Source organism: Salvelinus alpinus, chromosome 4, assembly GCF_045679555.1.
Source record: "Salvelinus alpinus chromosome 4, SLU_Salpinus.1, whole genome shotgun sequence".
Lineage (NCBI taxonomy): Eukaryota > Metazoa > Chordata > Actinopteri > Salmoniformes > Salmonidae > Salvelinus > Salvelinus alpinus.
This window is the reverse complement of record NC_092089.1, coordinates 17,881,522-17,902,863: the sequence shown is the minus strand read 5'-3', so window position 1 is coordinate 17,902,863 and position 21,342 is coordinate 17,881,522. Positions and strand designations below refer to the sequence as shown.

Genomic DNA, 21,342 nt, shown 5'->3' with positions numbered 1-21,342 from the left:
TGAAACACAGCCTCCTATACAAGACTAGAGCCTGGATATCTGAAACACAGGTCTCCTATACAAGACTAGAGCCTGGATATCTGAAACACAGCCTCCTATACAAGACTAGAGCCTGGATATCTGAAACACAGGTCTTCTATACAAGACTAGAGCCTGGATATCTGAAACACAGCCTCCTATACAAGACTAGAGCCTGGATATCTGAAACACAGCCTCCTATTCAAGACTAGAGCCTGGATATCTGAAACACAGCCTCCTATACAAGACTAGAGCCTGGATATCTGAAACACAGCCTCCTATACAAGACTAGAGCCTGGATATCTGAAACACAGCCTCCTATACAAGACTAGAGCCTGGATATCTGAAACACAGGTCTCCTATACAAGACTAGAGCCTGGATATCTGAAACACAGGTCTCCTATACAAGACTAGAGCCTGGATATCTGAAACACAGCCTCCTATACAAGACTAGAGCCTGGATATCTGAAACACAGGTCTTCTATACAAGACTAGAGCCTGGATATCTGAAACACAGCCTCCTATACAAGACTAGAGCCTGGATATCTGAAACACAGCCTCCTATTCAAGACTAGAGCCTGGATATCTGAAACACAGCCTCCTATACAAGACTAGAGCCTGGATATCTGAAACACAGCCTCCTATACAAGACTAGAGCCTGGATATCTGAAACACAGGTCTCCTATACAAGACTAGAGCCTGGATATCTGAAACACAGCCTCCTATACAAGACTAGAGCCTGGATATCTGAAACACAGGTCTTCTATACAAGACTAGAGCCTGGATATCTGAAACACAGCCTCCTATACAAGACTAGAGCCTGGATATCTGAAACACAGGTCTCCTATACAAGACTAGAGCCTGGATATCTGAAACACAGGTCTTCTATACAAGACTAGAGCCTGGATATCTGAAACACAGCCTCCTATACAAGACTAGAGCCTGGATATCTGAAACAGGTCTTCTATACAAGACTAGAGCCTGGATATCTGAAACACAGCCTCCTATACAAGACTAGAGCCTGGATATCTGAAACACAGGTCTCCTATACAAGACTAGAGCCTGGATATCTGAAACACAGCCTCCTATACAAGACTAGAGCCTGGATATCTGAAACACAGGTCTTCTATACAAGACTAGAGCCTGGATATCTGAAACACAGCCTCCTATACAAGACTAGAGCCTGGATATCTGAAACACAGCCTCCTATACAAGACTAGAGCCTGGATATCTGAAACACAGCCTCCTATACAAGACTAGAGCCTGGATATCTGAAACACAGCCTCCTATACAAGACTAGAGCCTGGATATCTGAAACACAGGTCTCCTATACAAGACTAGAGCCTGGATATCTGAAACACAGCCTCCTATACAAGACTAGAGCCTGGATATCTGAAACAGGCTTCTATACAAGACTAGAGCCTGGATATCTGAAACACAGGTCTTCTATACAAGACTAGAGCCTGGATATCTGAAACACAGCCTCCTATACAAGACTAGAGCCTGGATATCTGAAACACAGGTCTCCTATACAAGACTAGAGCCTGGATATCTGAAACACAGGTCTTCTATACAAGACTAGAGCCTGGATATCTGAAACACAGCCTCCTATACAAGACTAGAGCCTGGATATCTGAAACAGGTCTTCTATACAAGACTAGAGCCTGGATATCTGAAACACAGCCTCCTATACAAGACTAGAGCCTGGATATCTGAAACACAGCCTCCTATACAAGACTAGAGCCTGGATATCTGAAACACAGCCTCCTATACAAGACTAGAGCCTGGATATCTGAAACACAGCCTCCTATACAAGACTAGAGCCTGGATATCTGAAACACAGGTCTCCTATACAAGACTAGAGCCTGGATATCTGAAACACAGGTCTCCTATACAAGACTAGAGCCTGGATATCTGAAACACAGCCTCCTATACAAGACTAGAGCCTGGATATCTGAAACACAGGTCTTCTATACAAGACTAGAGCCTGGATATCTGAAACACAGCCTCCTATACAAGACTAGAGCCTGGATATCTGAAACACAGCCTCCTATTCAAGACTAGAGCCTGGATATCTGAAACACAGCCTCCTATACAAGACTAGAGCCTGGATATCTGAAACACAGGTCTCCTATACAAGACTAGAGCCTGGATATCTGAAACACAGCCTCCTATACAAGACTAGAGCCTGGATATCTGAAACACAGGTCTTCTATACAAGACTAGAGCCTGGATATCTGAAACACAGCCTCCTATACAAGACTAGAGCCTGGATATCTGAAACACAGGTCTCCTATACAAGACTAGAGCCTGGATATCTGAAACACAGGTCTTCTATACAAGACTAGAGCCTGGATATCTGAAACACAGCCTCCTATACAAGACTAGAGCCTGGATATCTGAAACAGGTCTTCTATACAAGACTAGAGCCTGGATATCTGAAACACAGCCTCCTATACAAGACTAGAGCCTGGATATCTGAAACACAGGTCTCCTATACAAGACTAGAGCCTGGATATCTGAAACACAGCCTCCTATACAAGACTAGAGCCTGGATATCTGAAACACAGGTCTTCTATACAAGACTAGAGCCTGGATATCTGAAACACAGCCTCCTATACAAGACTAGAGCCTGGATATCTGAAACACAGCCTCCTATTCAAGACTAGAGCCTGGATATCTGAAACACAGCCTCCTATACAAGACTAGAGCCTGGATATCTGAAACACAGCCTCCTATACAAGACTAGAGCCTGGATATCTGAAACACAGGTCTCCTATACAAGACTAGAGCCTGGATATCTGAAACACAGGTCTTCTATACAAGACTAGAGCCTGGATATCTGAAACACAGGTCTTCTATACAAGACTAGAGCCTGGATATCTGAAACACAGCCTCCTATACAAGACTAGAGCCTGGATATCTGAAACACAGGTCTCCTATACAAGACTAGAGCCTGGATATCTGAAACACAGGTCTTCTATACAAGACTAGAGCCTGGATATCTGAAACACAGCCTCCTATACAAGACTAGAGCCTGGATATCTGAAACAGGTCTTCTATACAAGACTAGAGCCTGGATATCTGAAACACAGCCTCCTATACAAGACTAGAGCCTGGATATCTGAAACACAGGTCTCCTATACAAGACTAGAGCCTGGATATCTGAAACACAGCCTCCTATACAAGACTAGAGCCTGGATATCTGAAACACAGGTCTTCTATACAAGACTAGAGCCTGGATATCTGAAACACAGCCTCCTATATAAGACTAGAGCCTGGATATCTGAAACACAGCCTCCTATATAAGACTAGAGCCTGGATATCTGAAACACAGCCTCCTATACAAGACTAGAGCCTGGATATCTGAAACACAGGTCTTCTATACAAGACTAGAGCCTGGATATCTGAAACACAGCCTCCTATATAAGACTAGAGCCTGGATATCTGAAACACAGGTCTCCTATACAAGACTAGAGCCTGGATATCTGAAACACAGGCTTCTATACAAGACTAGAGCCTGGATATCTGAAACACAGCCTCCTATATAAGACTAGAGCCTGGATATCTGAAACACAGTCTCCTATATAAGACTAGAGCCTGGATATCTGAAACACAGCCTCCTATACAAGACTAGAGCCTGGATATCTGAAACACAGGTCTTCTATACAAGACTAGAGCCTGGATATCTGAAACACAGCCTCCTATACAAGACTAGAGCCTGGATATCTGAAACACAGCCTCCTATTCAAGACTAGAGCCTGGATATCTGAAACACAGCCCCCTATACAAGACTAGAGCCTGGATATCTGAAACACAGCCTCCTATACAAGACTAGAGCCTGGATATCTGAAACACAGGTCTCCTATACAAGACTAGAGCCTGGATATCTGAAACACAGCCTCCTATACAAGACTAGAGCCTGGATATCTGAAACACAGGTCTTCTATACAAGACTAGAGCCTGGATATCTGAAACACAGCCTCCTATACAAGACTAGAGCCTGGATATCTGAAACAGGTCTTCTATACAAGACTAGAGCCTGGATATCTGAAACACAGCCTCCTATACAAGACTAGAGCCTGGATATCTGAAACACAGGTCTCCTATACAAGACTAGAGCCTGGATATCTGAAACACAGCCTCCTATACAAGACTAGAGCCTGGATATCTGAAACACAGGTCTTCTATACAAGACTAGAGCCTGGATATCTGAAACACAGCCTCCTATACAAGACTAGAGCCTGGATATCTGAAACACAGCCTCCTATTCAAGACTAGAGCCTGGATATCTGAAACACAGCCTCCTATACAAGACTAGAGCCTGGATATCTGAAACACAGCCTCCTATACAAGACTAGAGCCTGGATATCTGAAACACAGGTCTCCTATACAAGACTAGAGCCTGGATATCTGAAACACAGCCTCCTATACAAGACTAGAGCCTGGATATCTGAAACACAGGTCTTCTATACAAGACTAGAGCCTGGATATCTGAAACACAGCCTCCTATACAAGACTAGAGCCTGGATATCTGAAACACAGGTCTCCTATACAAGACTAGAGCCTGGATATCTGAAACACAGCCTCCTATTCAAGACTAGAGCCTGGATATCTGAAACACAGCCTCCTATACAAGACTAGAGCCTGGATATCTGAAACACAGCCTCCTATACAAGACTAGAGCCTGGATATCTGAAACACAGGTCTCCTATACAAGACTAGAGCCTGGATATCTGAAACACAGCCTCCTATACAAGACTAGAGCCTGGATATCTGAAACACAGGTCTTCTATACAAGACTAGAGCCTGGATATCTGAAACACAGCCTCCTATACAAGACTAGAGCCTGGATATCTGAAACACAGGTCTCCTATACAAGACTAGAGCCTGGATATCTGAAACACAGGTCTTCTATACAAGACTAGAGCCTGGATATCTGAAACACAGCCTCCTATACAAGACTAGAGCCTGGATATCTGAAACAGGTCTTCTATACAAGACTAGAGCCTGGATATCTGAAACACAGCCTCCTATACAAGACTAGAGCCTGGATATCTGAAACACAGGTCTCCTATACAAGACTAGAGCCTGGATATCTGAAACACAGCCTCCTATACAAGACTAGAGCCTGGATATCTGAAACACAGGTCTTCTATACAAGACTAGAGCCTGGATATCTGAAACACAGCCTCCTATACAAGACTAGAGCCTGGATATCTGAAACACAGCCTCCTATTCAAGACTAGAGCCTGGATATCTGAAACACAGCCTCCTATACAAGACTAGAGCCTGGATATCTGAAACACAGCCTCCTATACAAGACTAGAGCCTGGATATCTGAAACACAGGTCTCCTATACAAGACTAGAGCCTGGATATCTGAAACACAGCCTCCTATACAAGACTAGAGCCTGGATATCTGAAACACAGGCTTCTATACAAGACTAGAGCCTGGATATCTGAAACACAGGTCTTCTATACAAGACTAGAGCCTGGATATCTGAAACACAGCCTCCTATACAAGACTAGAGCCTGGATATCTGAAACACAGGTCTCCTATACAAGACTAGAGCCTGGATATCTGAAACACAGGTCTTCTATACAAGACTAGAGCCTGGATATCTGAAACACAGCCTCCTATACAAGACTAGAGCCTGGATATCTGAAACACAGGTCTCCTATACAAGACTAGAGCCTGGATATCTGAAACACAGGTCTTCTATACAAGACTAGAGCCTGGATATCTGAAACACAGCCTCCTATACAAGACTAGAGCCTGGATATCTGAAACAGGTCTTCTATACAAGACTAGAGCCTGGATATCTGAAACACAGCCTCCTATACAAGACTAGAGCCTGGATATCTGAAACACAGGTCTCCTATACAAGACTAGAGCCTGGATATCTGAAACACAGCCTCCTATACAAGACTAGAGCCTGGATATCTGAAACACAGGTCTTCTATACAAGACTAGAGCCTGGATATCTGAAACACAGCCTCCTATACAAGACTAGAGCCTGGATATCTGAAACACAGCCTCCTATTCAAGACTAGAGCCTGGATATCTGAAACACAGCCCCCTATACAAGACTAGAGCCTGGATATCTGAAACACAGCCTCCTATACAAGACTAGAGCCTGGATATCTGAAACACAGGTCTCCTATACAAGACTAGAGCCTGGATATCTGAAACACAGCCTCCTATACAAGACTAGAGCCTGGATATCTGAAACACAGGTCTTCTATACAAGACTAGAGCCTGGATATCTGAAACACAGCCTCCTATACAAGACTAGAGCCTGGATATCTGAAACAGGTCTTCTATACAAGACTAGAGCCTGGATATCTGAAACACAGCCTCCTATACAAGACTAGAGCCTGGATATCTGAAACACAGGTCTCCTATACAAGACTAGAGCCTGGATATCTGAAACACAGCCTCCTATACAAGACTAGAGCCTGGATATCTGAAACACAGGTCTTCTATACAAGACTAGAGCCTGGATATCTGAAACACAGCCTCCTATACAAGACTAGAGCCTGGATATCTGAAACACAGCCTCCTATTCAAGACTAGAGCCTGGATATCTGAAACACAGCCTCCTATACAAGACTAGAGCCTGGATATCTGAAACACAGCCTCCTATACAAGACTAGAGCCTGGATATCTGAAACACAGGTCTCCTATACAAGACTAGAGCCTGGATATCTGAAACACAGCCTCCTATACAAGACTAGAGCCTGGATATCTGAAACACAGGCTTCTATACAAGACTAGAGCCTGGATATCTGAAACACAGCCTCCTATATAAGACTAGAGCCTGGATATCTGAAACACAGCCTCCTATATAAGACTAGAGCCTGGATATCTGAAACACAGGTCTCCTATACAAGACTAGAGCCTGGATATCTGAAACACAGGCTTCTATACAAGACTAGAGCCTGGATATCTGAAACACAGCCTCCTATATAAGACTAGAGCCTGGATATCTGAAACACAGCCTCCTATATAAGACTAGAGCCTGGATATCTGAAACACAGTCTCCTATATAAGACTAGAGCCTGGATATCTGAAACACAGTCTCCTATATAAGACTAGAGCCTGGATATCTGAAACACAGCCTCCTATACAAGACTAGAGCCTGGATATCTGAAACACAGTCTCCTATATAAGACTAGAGCCTGGATATCTGAAACACAGCCTCCTATACAAGACTAGAGCCTGGATATCTGAAACACAGCCTCCTATACAAGACTAGAGCCTGGATATCTGAAACACAGGTCTCCTATACAAGACTAGAGCCTGGATATCTGAAACACAGGTCTCCTATACAAGACTAGAGCCTGGATATCTGAAACACAGGTCTCCTATACAAGACTAGAGCCTGGATATCTGAAACACAGCCTCCTATACAAGACTAGAGCCTGGATATCTGAAACACAGCCTCCTATACAAGACTAGAGCCTGGATATCTGAAACACAGCCTCCTATACAAGACTAGAGCCTGGATATCTGAAACACAGCCTCCTATACAAGACTAGAGCCTGGATATCTGAAACACAGCCTCCTATACAAGACTAGAGCCTGGATATCTGAAACACAGCCTCCTATACAAGACTAGAGCCTGGATATCTGAAACACAGGTCTCCTATACAAGACTGGAGCCTGGATATCTGAAACACAGCCTCCTATACAAGACTAGAGCCTGGATATCTGAAACACAGGTCTCCTGTACAAGACTAGAGCCTGGATATCTAGAACACAGCCTCCTATACAAGACTAGAGCCTGGATATCTGAAACACAGGTCTCCTATACAAGACTAGAGCCTGGATATCTGAAACACAGCCTTCTATATAAGACTAGAGCCTGGATATCTGAAACACAGCCTTCTATATAAGACTAGAGCCTGGATATCTTTAGGCTAAAAGGCAGCAGAACGGAGAAGGGTTTAGAAGTCTGACCCACAGGATAGAAAACTAAAGGGTTAAACAGATTGTACACTTCAGATAATGCATCCATGAGATCATCTTACAGATGATGACATGTTCCACTGCACTGTGGCTGAACCACGTGTGGTGGGATTCTTCCCAGACTCAAGATGTCAGAGGTCATGTAGCAGTAAGCACTAGTACAGACAGCAGTCCAGAACAGGCTGGTTCTGTCCGTGTGACCACTAGTCACTAGTACAGACAGCAGTCCAGAACAAGCTGGTTCTGTCCGTGTGACCACTAGTCACTAGTACAGAGGGCAGTCCAGAACAGGCTGGTTCTGTCCGTGTGACCACTAGTCACTAGTACAGAGGGCAGTCCAGAACAGGCTGGTTCTGTCCGTGTGACCACTAGTCACTAGTACAGAGGGCAGTCCAGAACAGGCTGGTTCTGTCCGTGTGACCACTAGTCACTAGTACAGACAGCAGTCCAGAACAGGCTGGTTCTGTCCGTGTGACCACTAGTCACTAGTACAGACAGCAGTCCAGAACAGGCTGGTTCTGTCCGTGTGACCACTAGTCACTAGTACAGACAGCAGTCCAGAACAGGCTGGTTCTGTCCGTGTGACCACTAGTCACTAGTACAGAGGGCAGTCCAGAACAGGCTGGTTCTGTCCGTGTGACCACTAGTCACTAGTACAGAGGGCAGTCCAGAACAGGCTGGTTCTGTCCGTGTGACTACTAGTCACTAGTACAGAGGGCAGTCCAGAACAGGCTGGTTCTGTCCGTGTGGCCACTAGTCACTAGTACAGACAGCAGTCCAGAACAGGGTGGTTCTGTCCGTGTGGCCACTAGTCACTAGTACAGAGGGCAGTCCAGAACAGGCTGGTTCTGTCCGTGTGGCCACTAGTCACTAGTACTGACAGCAGTCCAGAACAGGCTGGTTCTGTCCGTGTGGCCACTAGTCACTAGTACAGACAGCAGTCCAGAACAGGCTGGTTCTGTCCGTGTGACCACTAGTCACTAGTACAGACAGCAGTCCAGAACAGGCTGGTTCTGTCCGTGTGACCACTAGTCACTAGTACAGACAGCAGTCCAGAACAGGCTGGTTCTGTCCGTGTGACCACTAGTCACTAGTACAGACAGCAGTCCAGAACAGGCTGGTTCTGTCCGTGTGGCCACTAGTCACTAGTACTGACAGCAGTCCAGAACAGGCTGGTTCTGTCCGTGTGACCACTAGGCACTAGTACAGACAGCAGTCCAGAACAGGCTGGTTCTGTCCGTGTGGCCACTAGTCACTAGTACAGACAGCAGTCCAGAACAGGCTGGTTCTGTCCGTGTGGCCACTAGTCACTAGTACAGACAGCAGTCCAGAACAGGCTGGTTCTGTCCGTGTGACCACTAGTCACTAGTACAGACAGCCGTCCAGAACAGGCTGGTTCTGTCCGTGTGGCCACTAGTCACTAGTACAGAGGGCAGTCCAGAACAGGCTGGTTCTGTCCGTGTGACCACTAGTCACTAGCACAGACAGCAGTCCAGAACAGGCTGGTTCTGTCCGTGTGGCCACTAGTCACTAGTACAGAAAGCAGTCCATAACAGGCTGGTTCTGTCCGTGTGACCACTAGTCACTAGTACAGACAGCAGTCCAGAACAGGCTGGTTCTGTCCGTGTGACCACTAGTCACTAGTACAGAGGGCAGTCCAGAACAGGCTGGTTCTGTCTGCATGATACTGTTACTATTACCTAAACTGAGGGTCCAAAACACTCCAAGTGTTTTTCCATGTGTTCTGCATAGTCAGTAGTTCCTGACCAGAACCTCTTGGGGAGGAGAGGGTACCAGCACATTGAAGACACCCTGCTGTGCACAGGGCTCCTATTCAGACACATACCTGACTGTGGTGTGTGTGTATGTGTGTAGGTGTGTGTGTGTGTGTGTGTAAGGTCACTCGGGGAGAATGGAGAGCCTCTTACCAGACTGTGGTGTGTATGTGTGTGTGTGTGTGTGTGTGTGTGTGTGTGTGTGTGTGTAAGGTCACTCGGGGAGAATGGAGAGCCTCTTACCAGACTGTGGTGTGTGTGTGTGTGTGTGTGTGTGTGTGAGTGTAAGGTCACTCGGGGAGAATGGAGAGCCTCTTACCTGACTTTGGGTTACAGAGCACCGGGGGGCTGCTACTGAGGGTGGGACTGCTGCTATAGTAACCACTGCTGCCACAGCTGCTGCTCATGCTGCTACGACGGATACCCACTATCATCTTCATCTCTTTAGTAGGACTCACTGAGAGAGGAGAGAGAGACAGCGAGAGAGAGAGAGAGAGAGAGAGAGAGAGAGACAGCGAGAGAGAGAGAGAGACAGCGAGAGACAGCGAGAGACAGCGAGAGAGAGAGAGAGAGAGAGAGAGAGAGCGAGAGCGAGAGCGAGAGCGAGAGCGAGAGCGAGAGCGAGAGCGAGAGAGAGAGAGAGAGCGAGAGCGAGAGCGAGAGAGAGAGCGAGAGCGAGAGCGAGAGAGAGAGAGAGAGAGAGAGAGAGGACGTCCTTTATTCGTTAGCACATTTTTCCCCCTTGATGTAGTCAAAACAAATGGTGAAGATCTGAGAGACTTTTTTTCCAATTCAACGTTTGTTTCTTTTCAGAGCGAACACTAATTATGCCCCAAATGGAACCCTTTCCTCTATACAGTGCACTACTTGGGACCAGAGCCTTATGGGTCCTAGTCAATAGTAGTGCACCAAATGGAACCCTTTCCTCTATACAGTGCACTACTTGGGACCAGAGCCTTATGGGTCCTAGTCAATAGTAGTGCACCAAATGGAAAAGGACTGTGTAAAAGCAGCGTTGCTGTCATCAGAGGTTTGTGTTGTTAGTTGTGAAAGGATGTGTAGGTGTATCTAATCAGTCTATAATGAAAGCACTCTTTCCAGGTAAGGTCTATACTGCCTCCATAAAGCAGTACACCTCTTTCCAGGTAAGATCTATACTGCCTCCATAAAGCAGTACACCTCTTTCCAGGTAAGGTCTATATTGCCTCCATAAAGCAGTACACCTCTAGACTGGTAAGGTCTATACTGCCTCCATAAAGCAGTACACCTCTAGACTGGTAAGGTCTATATTGCCTCCATAAAGCAGTACACCTCTAGACTGGTAAGGTCTATACTGCCTCCATAAAGCAGCACACCTCTTTCCAGGTAAGGTCTATACTGCCTCCATAAAGCAGTACACCTCTAGACTGGTAAGGTCTATACTGCCTCCATAAAGCAGTACACCTCTAGACTGGTAAGGTCTATATTGCCTCCATAAAGCAGTACACCTCTTTCCAGGTAAGATCTATATTGCCTCCATAAAGCAGTACACCTCTTTCCAGGTAAGGTCTATATTGCCTCCATAAAGCAGTACACCTCTTTCCAGGTAAGGTCTATATTGCCTCCATAAAGCAGTACACCTCGACTGTGGCAGGTGGTTGGGCAAAGTCTAAAGAATGATGTCATCGTGGAATGTGCTACTGAACATAGAGAACCCGGCGGAACATAGAGAACCCTGCGGAACATAGAGAACCCTGCGGAACAGAGAGAACCCTGCGGAACATAGAGAACCCTGCGGAACATAGAGAACCCTGCGGAACAGAGAGAACCCTGCGGAACATAGAGAACCCTGCGGAACATAGAGAACCCAGCGGAACAGAGAGAACCCAGCGGAACAGAGAGAACCCTGCGGAACAGAGAGAACCCTGCGGAACAGAGAGAACCCTGCGGAACAGAGAGAACCCTGCGGAACAGAGAGAACCCTGCGGAACAGAGAGAACCCTGCGGAACATAGAGAACCCTGCGGAACATAGAGAACCCTGCGGAACATAGAGAACCCTGCTGAACAGAGAGAACCCTGCTGAACAGAGAGAACCCTGCGGAACATAGAGAACCCTGCGGAACAGAGAGAACCCTGCGGAACAGAGAGAACCCTGCGGAACAGAGAGAACCCTGCGGAACAGAGAGAACCCTGCGGAACAGAGAGAACCCTGCGGAACAGAGAGAACCCTGCGGAACAGAGAGAACCCTGCGGAACAGAGAGAACCCTGCGGAACAGAGAGAACCCTGCGGAACAGAGAGAACCCTGCGGAACAGAGAGAACCCTGCGGAACATAGAGAACCCTGCGGAACAGAGAGAACCCTGCGGAACATAGAGAACCCTGCTGAACAGGGAGAACCCTGCGGAACAGAGAGAACCCTGCGGAACATAGAGAACCCTGCGGAACATAGAGAACCCTGCTGAACAGAGAGAACCCTGCGGAACATAGAGAACCCTGCTGAACAGAGAGAACCCTGCGGAACAGAGAGAACCCAGCGGAACAGAGAGAACCCTGCGGAACATAGAGAACCCTGCGGAACATAGAGAACCCTGCGGAACAGAGAGAACCCTGCGGAACAGAGAGAACCCTGCGGAACAGAGAGAACCCTGCGGAACAGAGAGAACCCTGCGGAACAGAGAGAACCCTGCGGAACATAGAGAACCCTGCTGAACAGGGAGAACCCTGCGGAACAGAGAGAACCCTGCGGAACATAGAGAACCCTGCGGAACAGAGAGAACCCTGCGGAACATAGAGAACCCTGCTGAACAGAGAACCCAGCGGAACATAGAGAACCCTGCGGAACAGAGAGAACCCTGCGGAACAGAGAGAACCCTGCGGAACAGAGAGAACCCTGCGGAACAGAGAGAACCCAGCGGAACAGAGAGAACCCAGCGGAACATAGAGAACCCAGCGGAACATAGAGAACCCAGCGGAACATAGAGAACCCTGCTGAACAGAGAGAACCCTGCGGAACATAGAGAACCCTGCTGAACAGAGAGAACCCTGCGGAACAGAGAGAACCCTGCGGAACAGAGAGAACCCTGCGGAACAGAGAGAACCCAGCGGAACATAAAGAACCCTGCGGAACAGAGAGAACCCTGCGGAACAGAGAGAACCCTGCGGAACAGAGAGAACCCTGCTGAACAGAGAGAACCCTGCGGAACATAGAGAACCCAGCGGAACATAGAGAACCCTGCTGAACAGAGAGAACCCTGCGGAACATAGAGAACCCAGCGGAACATAGAGAACCCAGCGGAACATAGAGAACCCTGCTGAACAGAGAGAACCCTGCGGAACAGAGAGAACCCTGCGGAACATAGAGAACCCTGCGGAACAGAGAGAACCCTGCGGAACATAGAGAACCCTGCTGAACAGAGAGAACCCTGCGGAACATAGAGAACCCTGCTGAACAGAGAGAACCCTGCGGAACAGAGAGAACCCAGCGGAACAGAGAGAACCCAGCGGAACATAGAGAACCCTGCGGAACAGAGAGAACCCTGCTGAACAGAGAGAACCCTGCGGAACAGAGAGAACCCAGCGGAACAGAGAGAACCCTGCGGAACAGAGAGAACCCAGCGGAACATAGAGAACCCAGCGGAACATAGAGAACCCTGTTGAACAGAGAGAACCCTGCGGAACATAGAGAACCCAGCGGAACATAGAGAACCCAGCGGAACATAGAGAACCCTGCTGAACAGAGAGAACCCTGCGGAACAGAGAGAACCCTGGAGGAACAGAGAGAACCCAGCGGAACATAGAGAACCCTGCGGAACAGAGAGAACCCTGCGGAACAGAGAGAACCCTGCTGAACAGAGAGAACCCTGCGGAACAGAGAGAACCCAGCGGAACAGAGAGAACCCAGCGGAACATAGAGAACCCAGCGGAACATAGAGAACCCAGCGGAACATAGAGAACCCAGCGGAACATAGAGAACCCTGCTGAACAGAGAGAACCCTGCGGAACAGAGAGAACCCTGCGGAACAGAGAGAACCCTGCGGAACAGAGAGAACCCTGCGGAACAGAGAGAACCCTGCGGAACAGAGAGAACCCTGCGGAACATAGAGAACCCTGCTGAACAGAGAGAACCCTGCGGAACATAGAGAACCCTGCTGAACAGAGAGAACCCTGCGGAACAGAGAGAACCCTGCGGAACAGAGAGAACCCTGCGGAACAGAGAGAACCCTGCGGAACAGAGAGAACCCTGCGGAACAGAGAGAACCCTGCGGAACAGAGAGAACCCTGCTGAACAGAGAGAACCCTGCGGAACAGAGAGAACCCTGCGGAACAGAGAGAACCCAGCGGAACAGAGAGAACCCAGCGGAACATAGAGAACCCAGCGGAACATAGAGAACCCTGCTGAACATAGAGAACCCAGCGGAACATAGAGAACCCAGCGGAACATAGAGAACCCTGCTGAACAGAGAGAACCCTGCGGAACAGAGAGAACCCTGCGGAACATAGAGAACCCAGCGGAACATAGAGAACCCTGCTGAACAGAGAGAACCCTGCGGAACAGAGAGAACCCTGCGGAACAGAGAGAACCCTGCGGAACATAGAGAACCCTGCGGAACAGAGAGAACCCTGCGGAACATAGAGAACCCTGCTGAACAGAGAGAACCCTGCGGAACATAGAGAACCCTGCTGAACAGAGAGAACCCTGCGGAACAGAGAGAACCCAGCGGAACAGAGAGAACCCAGCGGAACATAGAGAACCCTGCTGAACAGAGAGAACCCTGCGGAACATAGAGAACCCTGCTGAACATAGAGAACCCAGCGGAACATAGAGAACCCTGCTGAACATAGAGAACCCAGCGGAACATAGAGAACCCTGCTGAACATAGAGAACCCAGCGGAACATAGAGAACCCTGCTGAACATAGAGAACCCAGCGGAACATAGAGAACCCAGCGGAACAGTGTTCATAGCATCATGTTGTGCAGAAAACCCTCACATACAGGTGTTTCTGTCAGGAACCAAAGCCAGCAGCAGGTATCACACATCTGTAGGTTGTGGAGGGGCTGTTCCCTCGTTCCTTCCTCATTCCAGGTGTTTCTGTCAGGAACTAAAGCCAGCAGCAGGTATCACACATCTGTAGGTTGTGGAGGGGCTGTTCCCTCGTTCCTCCCTCATTCCAGATGTTTCTGTCAGGAACTAAAGCCAGCAGCAGGTATCACACATCTGTAGGTTGTGGAGGGGCTGTTCCCTCGTTCCTTCCTCATTCCAGGTGTTTCTGTCAGGAACTAAAGCCAGCAGCAGGTATCACACATCTGTAGGTTGTGGAGGGGCTGTTCCCTCGTTCCTTCCTCATTCCAGATGTTTCTGTCAGGAACTAAAGCCAGCAGCAGGTATCACACATCTGTAGGTTGTGGAGGGGCTGTTCCCTCGTTCCTTCCTCATTCCAGATGTTTCTGTCAGGAACTAAAGCCAGCAGCAGGTATCACACATCTGTAGGTTGTGGAGGGGCTGTTCCCTCGTTCCTTCCTCATTCCAGATGTTTCTGTCAGGAACTAAAGCCAGCAGCAGGTATCACACATCTGTAGGTTGTGGAGGGGCTGTTCCCTCGTTCCTCCCTCATTCCAGATGTTTCTGTCAGGAACTAAAGCCAGCAGCAGGTATCACACATCTGTAGGTTGTGGAGGGGCTGTTCCCTCGTTCCTTCCTCATTCCAGATGTTTCTGTCAGGAACTAAAGCCAGCAGCAGGTATCACACATCTGTAGGTTGTGGAGGGGCTGTTCCCTCGTTCCTCCCTCATTCCAGATGTTTCTGTCAGGAACTAAAGCCAGCAGCAGGTATCACACATCTGTAGGTTGTGGAGGGGCTGTTCCCTCGTTCCTTCCTCATTCCAGATGTTTCTGTCAGGAACTAAAGCCAGCAGCAGGTATCACACATCTGTAGGTTGTGGAGGGGCTGTTCCCTCGTTCCTTCCTCATTCCAGATGTTTCTGTCAGGAACTAAAGCCAGCAGCAGGTATCACACATCTGTAGGTTGTGGAGGGGCTGTTCCCTCGTTCCTTCCTCATTCCAGATGTTTCTGTCAGGAACTAAAGCCAGCAGCAGGTATCACACATCTGTAGGTTGTGGAGGGGCTGTTCCCTCGTTCCTTCCTCATTCCAGATGTTTCTGTCAGGAACTAAAGCCAGCAGCAGGTATCACACATCTGTAGGTTGTGGAGGGGCTGTTCCCTCGTTCCTTCCTCATTCCAGATGTTTCTGTCAGGAACTAAAGCCAGCAGCAGGTATCACACATCTGTAGGTTGTGGAGGGGCTGTTCCCTCGTTCCTTCCTCATTCCAGATGTTTCTGTCAGGAACTAAAGCCAGCAGCAGGTATCACACATCTGTAGGTTGTGGAGGGGCTGTTCCCTCGTTCCTTCCTCATTCCAGATGTTTCTGTCAGGAACTAAAGCCAGCAGCAGGTATCACACATCTGTAGGTTGTGGAGGGGCTGTTCCCTCGTTGCTTCCTCATTCCAGTGAATCTCAACGATAAGAGACAGACCCGCTAACTGGAGCGCAGAGGAACTCACACTACTGCACTTTCCTCTGTAACCTTGGAAGATTCTATTTATTAGGAGGCGGTAAGCGTTTGATATCATTGCGTCGTCTGCCAGCTCCTGCTGAAGAAAGAGGATGTTAAAGGAATGTAGTGGACGAGGTCGTTCATTTAGCTGAAGTCAGCTTCTCATTATGGGGCTTAAAACCTACTGACTGCCTTCATCCATATACTATACAGCTCTCCCTCAGGTCCACAAACCTACTGACTGCCTTCATCCATATACTATACAGCTCTCCCTCAGGTCCACAAACCTACTGACTGCCTTCATCCACATACTATACAGCTCTCCCTCAGGTCCACAAACCTACTGACTGCCTTCATCCACATACTATACAGCTCTCCCTCAGGTCCACAAACCTACTGACTGCCTTCATCCATATACTATACAGCTCTCCCTCAGGTCCACAAACCTACTGACTGCCTTCATCCATATACTATACAGCTCTCCCTCAGGTCCACAAACCTACTGACAGCCTTCATCCATATACTATACAGCTCTCCCTCAGGTCCACAAACCTACTGACTGCCTTCATCCACATACTATACAGCTCTCCCTCAGGTCCACAAACCTACTGACAGCCTTCATCCATATACTATACAGCTCTCCCTCAGGTCCACAAACCTACTGACTGCCTTCATCCACATACTATACAGCTCTCCCTCAGGTCCACAAACCTACTGACTGCCTTCATCCATATACTATACAGCTCTCCCTCAGGTCCACAAACCTACTGACTGCCTTCATCCATATACTATACAGCTCTCCCTCAGGTCCACAAACCTACTGACTGCCTTCATCCATATACTATACAGCTCTCCCTCAGGTCCACAAACCTACTGACTGCCTTCATCCATATACTATACAGCTCTCCCTCAGGTCCACAAACCTACTGACTGCCTTCATCCACATACTATACAGCTCTCCCTCAGGTCCACAAACCAACTGACTGCCTTGATCCATATACTATACAGCTCTCCCTCAGGTCCACAAACCTACTGACTGCCTTCATCCATATACTATACAGCTCTCCCTCAGGTCCACAAACCTACTGACTGCCTTCATCCACATACTATACAGCTCTCCCTCAGGTCCACAAACCTACTGACTGCCTTCATCCATATACTATACAGCTCTCCCTCAGGTCCACTAACCTACTGACTGCCTTCATCCATATACTATACAGCCCTCCCTCAGGAGTAACCCTGATGTTGATAATGTAAACCCTAATAGTGAGCAGGGGCTAAGGGTTATAGTGGGATTCAGCCCCAGTCTGACAGTAGATAGTGAGTAGGGAGTAGGGGCTAAGGGTTATAGTGGTATTCAGCCCCAGTCTGACAGTAGATAGTGAGTAGGGAGTAGGGGCTAAGGGTTATAGTGGGATTCAGCCCCAGTCTGACAGTAGATAGTGAGTAGGGAGTAGGGGCTAAGGGTTATAGTGGGATTCAGCCCCAGTCTGACAGTAGATAGTGAGTAGGGAGTAGGGGCTAAGGGTTATAGTGGGATTCAGCCCCAGTCTGACAGTAGATAGTGAGTAGTGAGTAGGGACTAAGGGTTATAGTGGGATTCAGCCCCAGTCTGACAGTAGATAGTGAGTAGGGAGTAGGGACTAAGGGTTATAGTGGGATTCAGCCCCAGTCTGACAGTAGATAATGAGTAGGGAGTAGGGACTAAGGGTTATAGTGGGATTCAGCCCCAGTCTGACAGTAGATAGTGAGTAGGGGCTAAGGGTTATAGTGGGATTCAGCCCCAGTCTGACAGTAGATAGTGAGTAGGGAGTAGGGGCTAAGGGTTGTAGTGGGATTCAGCCCCAGTCTGACAGTAGATAGTGAGTAGGGGCTAAGGGTTATAGTGGGATTCAGCCCCAGTCTGACAGTAGATAGTGAGTAGGGAGTAGGGGCTAAGGGTTGTAGTGGGATTCAGCCCCAGTCTGACAGTAGATAGTGAGTAGGGAGTAGGGGCTAAGGGTTATAGTGGTATTCAGCCCCAGTCTGACAGTAGATAGTGAGTAGGGAGTAGGGGCTAAGGGTTATAGTGGGATTCAGCCCCAGTCTGACAGTAGATAGTGAGTAGGGAGTAGGGGCTAAGGGTTATAGTGGGATTCAGCCCCAGTCTGACAGTAGATAGTGAGTAGGGAGTAGGGGCTAAGGGTTATAGTGGGATTCAGCCCCAGTCTGACAGTAGATAGTGAGTAGGGAGTAGGGGCTAAGGGTTATAGTGGGATTCAGCCCCAGTCTGACAGTAGATAGTGAGTAGGGAGTAGGGGCTAAGGGTTATAGTGGGATTCAGCCCCAGTCTGACAGTAGATAGTGAGTAGTGAGTAGGGACTAAGGGTTATAGTGGGATTCAGCCCCAGTCTGACAGTAGATAGTGAGTAGGGGCTAAGGGTTATAGTGGGATTCAGCCCCAGTCTGACAGTAGATAGTGAGTAGTGAGTAGGGACTAAGGGTTATAGTGGGATTCAGCCCCAGTCTGACAGTAGATAGTGAGTAGGGGCTAAGGGTTATAGTGGGATTCAGCCCCAGTCTGACAGTAGATAGTGAGTAGGGAGTAGGGGCTAAGGGTTGTAGTGGGATTCAGCCCCAGTCTGACAGTAGATAGTGAGTAGTGAGTAGGGGCTAAGGGTTATAGTGGGATTCAGCCCCAGTCTGACAGTAGATAGTGAGTAGGGAGTAGGGGCTAAGGGTTGTAGAGGGATTCAGCCCCAGTCTGACAGTAGATAGTGAGTAGGGAGTAGGGGCTAAGGGTTATAGTGGTATTCAGCCCCAGTCTGACAGTAGATAGTGAGTAGGGAGTAGGGGCTAAGGGTTATAGTGGGATTCGGCCCCAGTCTGACAGTAGATAGTGAGTAGGGAGTAGGGGCTAAGGGTTATAGTGGTATTCAGCCCCAGTCTGACAGTAGATAGTGAGTAGGGAGTAGGGGCTAAGGGTTATAGTGGGATTCAGCCCCAGTCTGACAGTAGATAGTGAGTAGGGAGTAGGGGCTAAGGGTTATAGTGGGATTCAGCCCCAGTCTGACAGTAGATAGTGAGTAGTGAGTAGGGGCTAAGGGTTATAGTGGGATTCAGCCCCAGTCTGACAGTAGATAGTGAGTAGTGAGTAGGGACTAAGGGTTATAGTGGTATTCAGCCCCAGTCTGACAGTAGATAGTGAGTAGGGAGTAGGGGCTAAGGGTTATAGTGGGATTCAGCCCCAGTCTGACAGTAGATGGTGTGGGTACAACAACTCCTGCTGTAAAAAGGGCTTTATAAAGACATTTGATTGCTAGACATTGAGGTTTACCAGACAGGAAGCTGGTGTTGCCTCCCTCTGGGTTCTGCTTGCGGAGACAGAAGGGGCTGTCGTGGCTCTCTGGGATGGTACGGCAGCGCTCGTTCAGCAGCTCCATCAGACGCCGTCTCCTTCTGAAGTTCAGTCTGAACTGGTACAGCAGCCCTCCATCCACAAAGTGCTGCTTGTTGGTCACTGTCAGGGAGAAACACAGAACAAAACCATTGTTAGGATCAGTTACTGTTTCATATAACCGACTGTAAATCCCGTTAACTACAGTTACAAACTGTAAATCCTGGTAACTATAGTTACAGACTGTAAATCCCGGTAACTACAGTTACAGACTGTAAATCCCGGTAACTACAGTTACAAACTGTAAATCCTGGTAACTACAGTTACTGACTGTAAATCCTGGTAACTACAGTTACTGACTGTAAATCCTGGTAACTATAGTTACTGACTGTAAATCCTGGTAACTACAGTTACAGACTGTAAATCCCGGTAACTACAGTTACAAACTGTAAATCCTGGTAACTACAGTTACTGACTGTAAATCCTGGTATCTATAGAACAGGAGGTAGTTCAGTTCTAAATCTTGTAACTCTTCAATTATTCCTATCACACAGAACACCTCTAATGATGCCTCCAATGCCAGTAATCAGCTTAGTCTCTTAGGGTTGGACTCAAACACACACTCTCCCTCTCTTAGCTTGGGCCGTCATTGTGCCAACACTCACTTGGCTAACGCTCAGTACGGGGGAGGCTCTGAATGCCCCTTAAATCTCCAAATCCCTTGAAAGACATAAAACCAACTCTGACTGACTATACGACTAAAGCCATCCAAGAATCAAAATCTGACTGTCACTTGTGTAACTAAGCCATAAAGCCTGCATAACTGTGCCAAGGGGTTAGGACTCAGGATTTAAAGGAACACTCCACCCAAAAACAATATTTTGGTATTTGTTTCATTAGTCCATTGTTGATATAGTCCCAAAATGTTTTGCATGTCAGCAAACAAGTTTTCAAGATATATAAAAACTTTCAAAATACAGAAATACAGCCGGTATGTTCTACTTACTAGGTTGGTTATGGATGCACCTTGTGCTGCTATAAAGCTGCTGTGACTGTATGAAGTGTCTCTGATCCTGTGGTTTATAGTGATGGATTGAAATATTCCTCATCTGAGGTTAGTTTTTTATCCCAGGAGGAAGTGTTCTCCTTACGTTAGTAGAGTGACAGTCCATTGCAATTCCCTCGTCTAAAAACACAGCAGTTAACACAGACACATTTCAGCAATCCAAAGAGTCCATAATGATTCAATCATAATCTGGTCCGTAACCAAACAACAGTTTCTGATTATGTTTCGGCACCTGGTGCCCCAAAAGGGGACGATCAGGATTAAAAGGGGGTTGATTATGTTTCAGCACCTGGTGCCCCAAAAGGGGACGGTCATGATTAAAAGGGGGTTGATTATGTTTCAGCACCTGGTGCCCCAAAAGGGGACGATCAGGATTAAAAGGGGGTTGATTATGTTTCAGCACCTGGTGCCCCAAAAGGGGACGGTCATGATTAAAAGGGGGTTGATTATGTTTCAGCACCTGGTGCCCCAAAAGGGGACGATCAGGATTAAAAGGGGGTTGATTATGTTTCAGCACCTTGTGCCCCAAAAGGGGACGATCAGGATTAAAGGGGGGTTGATTATGTTTCAGCACCTTGTGCCCCAAAAGGGGACGATC

At 47.8% G+C, this 21,342-nt stretch overlaps 1 protein-coding gene across 2 annotated transcripts in view; it reads right to left on the bottom strand.

The window, feature by feature from the left end:
• deptor (DEP domain containing MTOR-interacting protein) overlaps window positions 1-21,342 on the bottom strand; it is an 81,015-nt gene that overhangs the window by 25,200 nt on the left and 34,473 nt on the right. For both annotated transcript variants that reach the window (XM_071395777.1, XM_071395778.1), the window contains exons 7-8: window positions 19,619-19,801; window positions 10,087-10,224 (exon numbers count right to left, since the gene is read on the bottom strand). In XM_071395777.1, coding sequence (XP_071251878.1) covers window positions 10,087-10,224; window positions 19,619-19,801 — 321 coding nt within the window. The remainder of the gene's footprint in view (window positions 1-10,086; window positions 10,225-19,618; window positions 19,802-21,342) is intronic.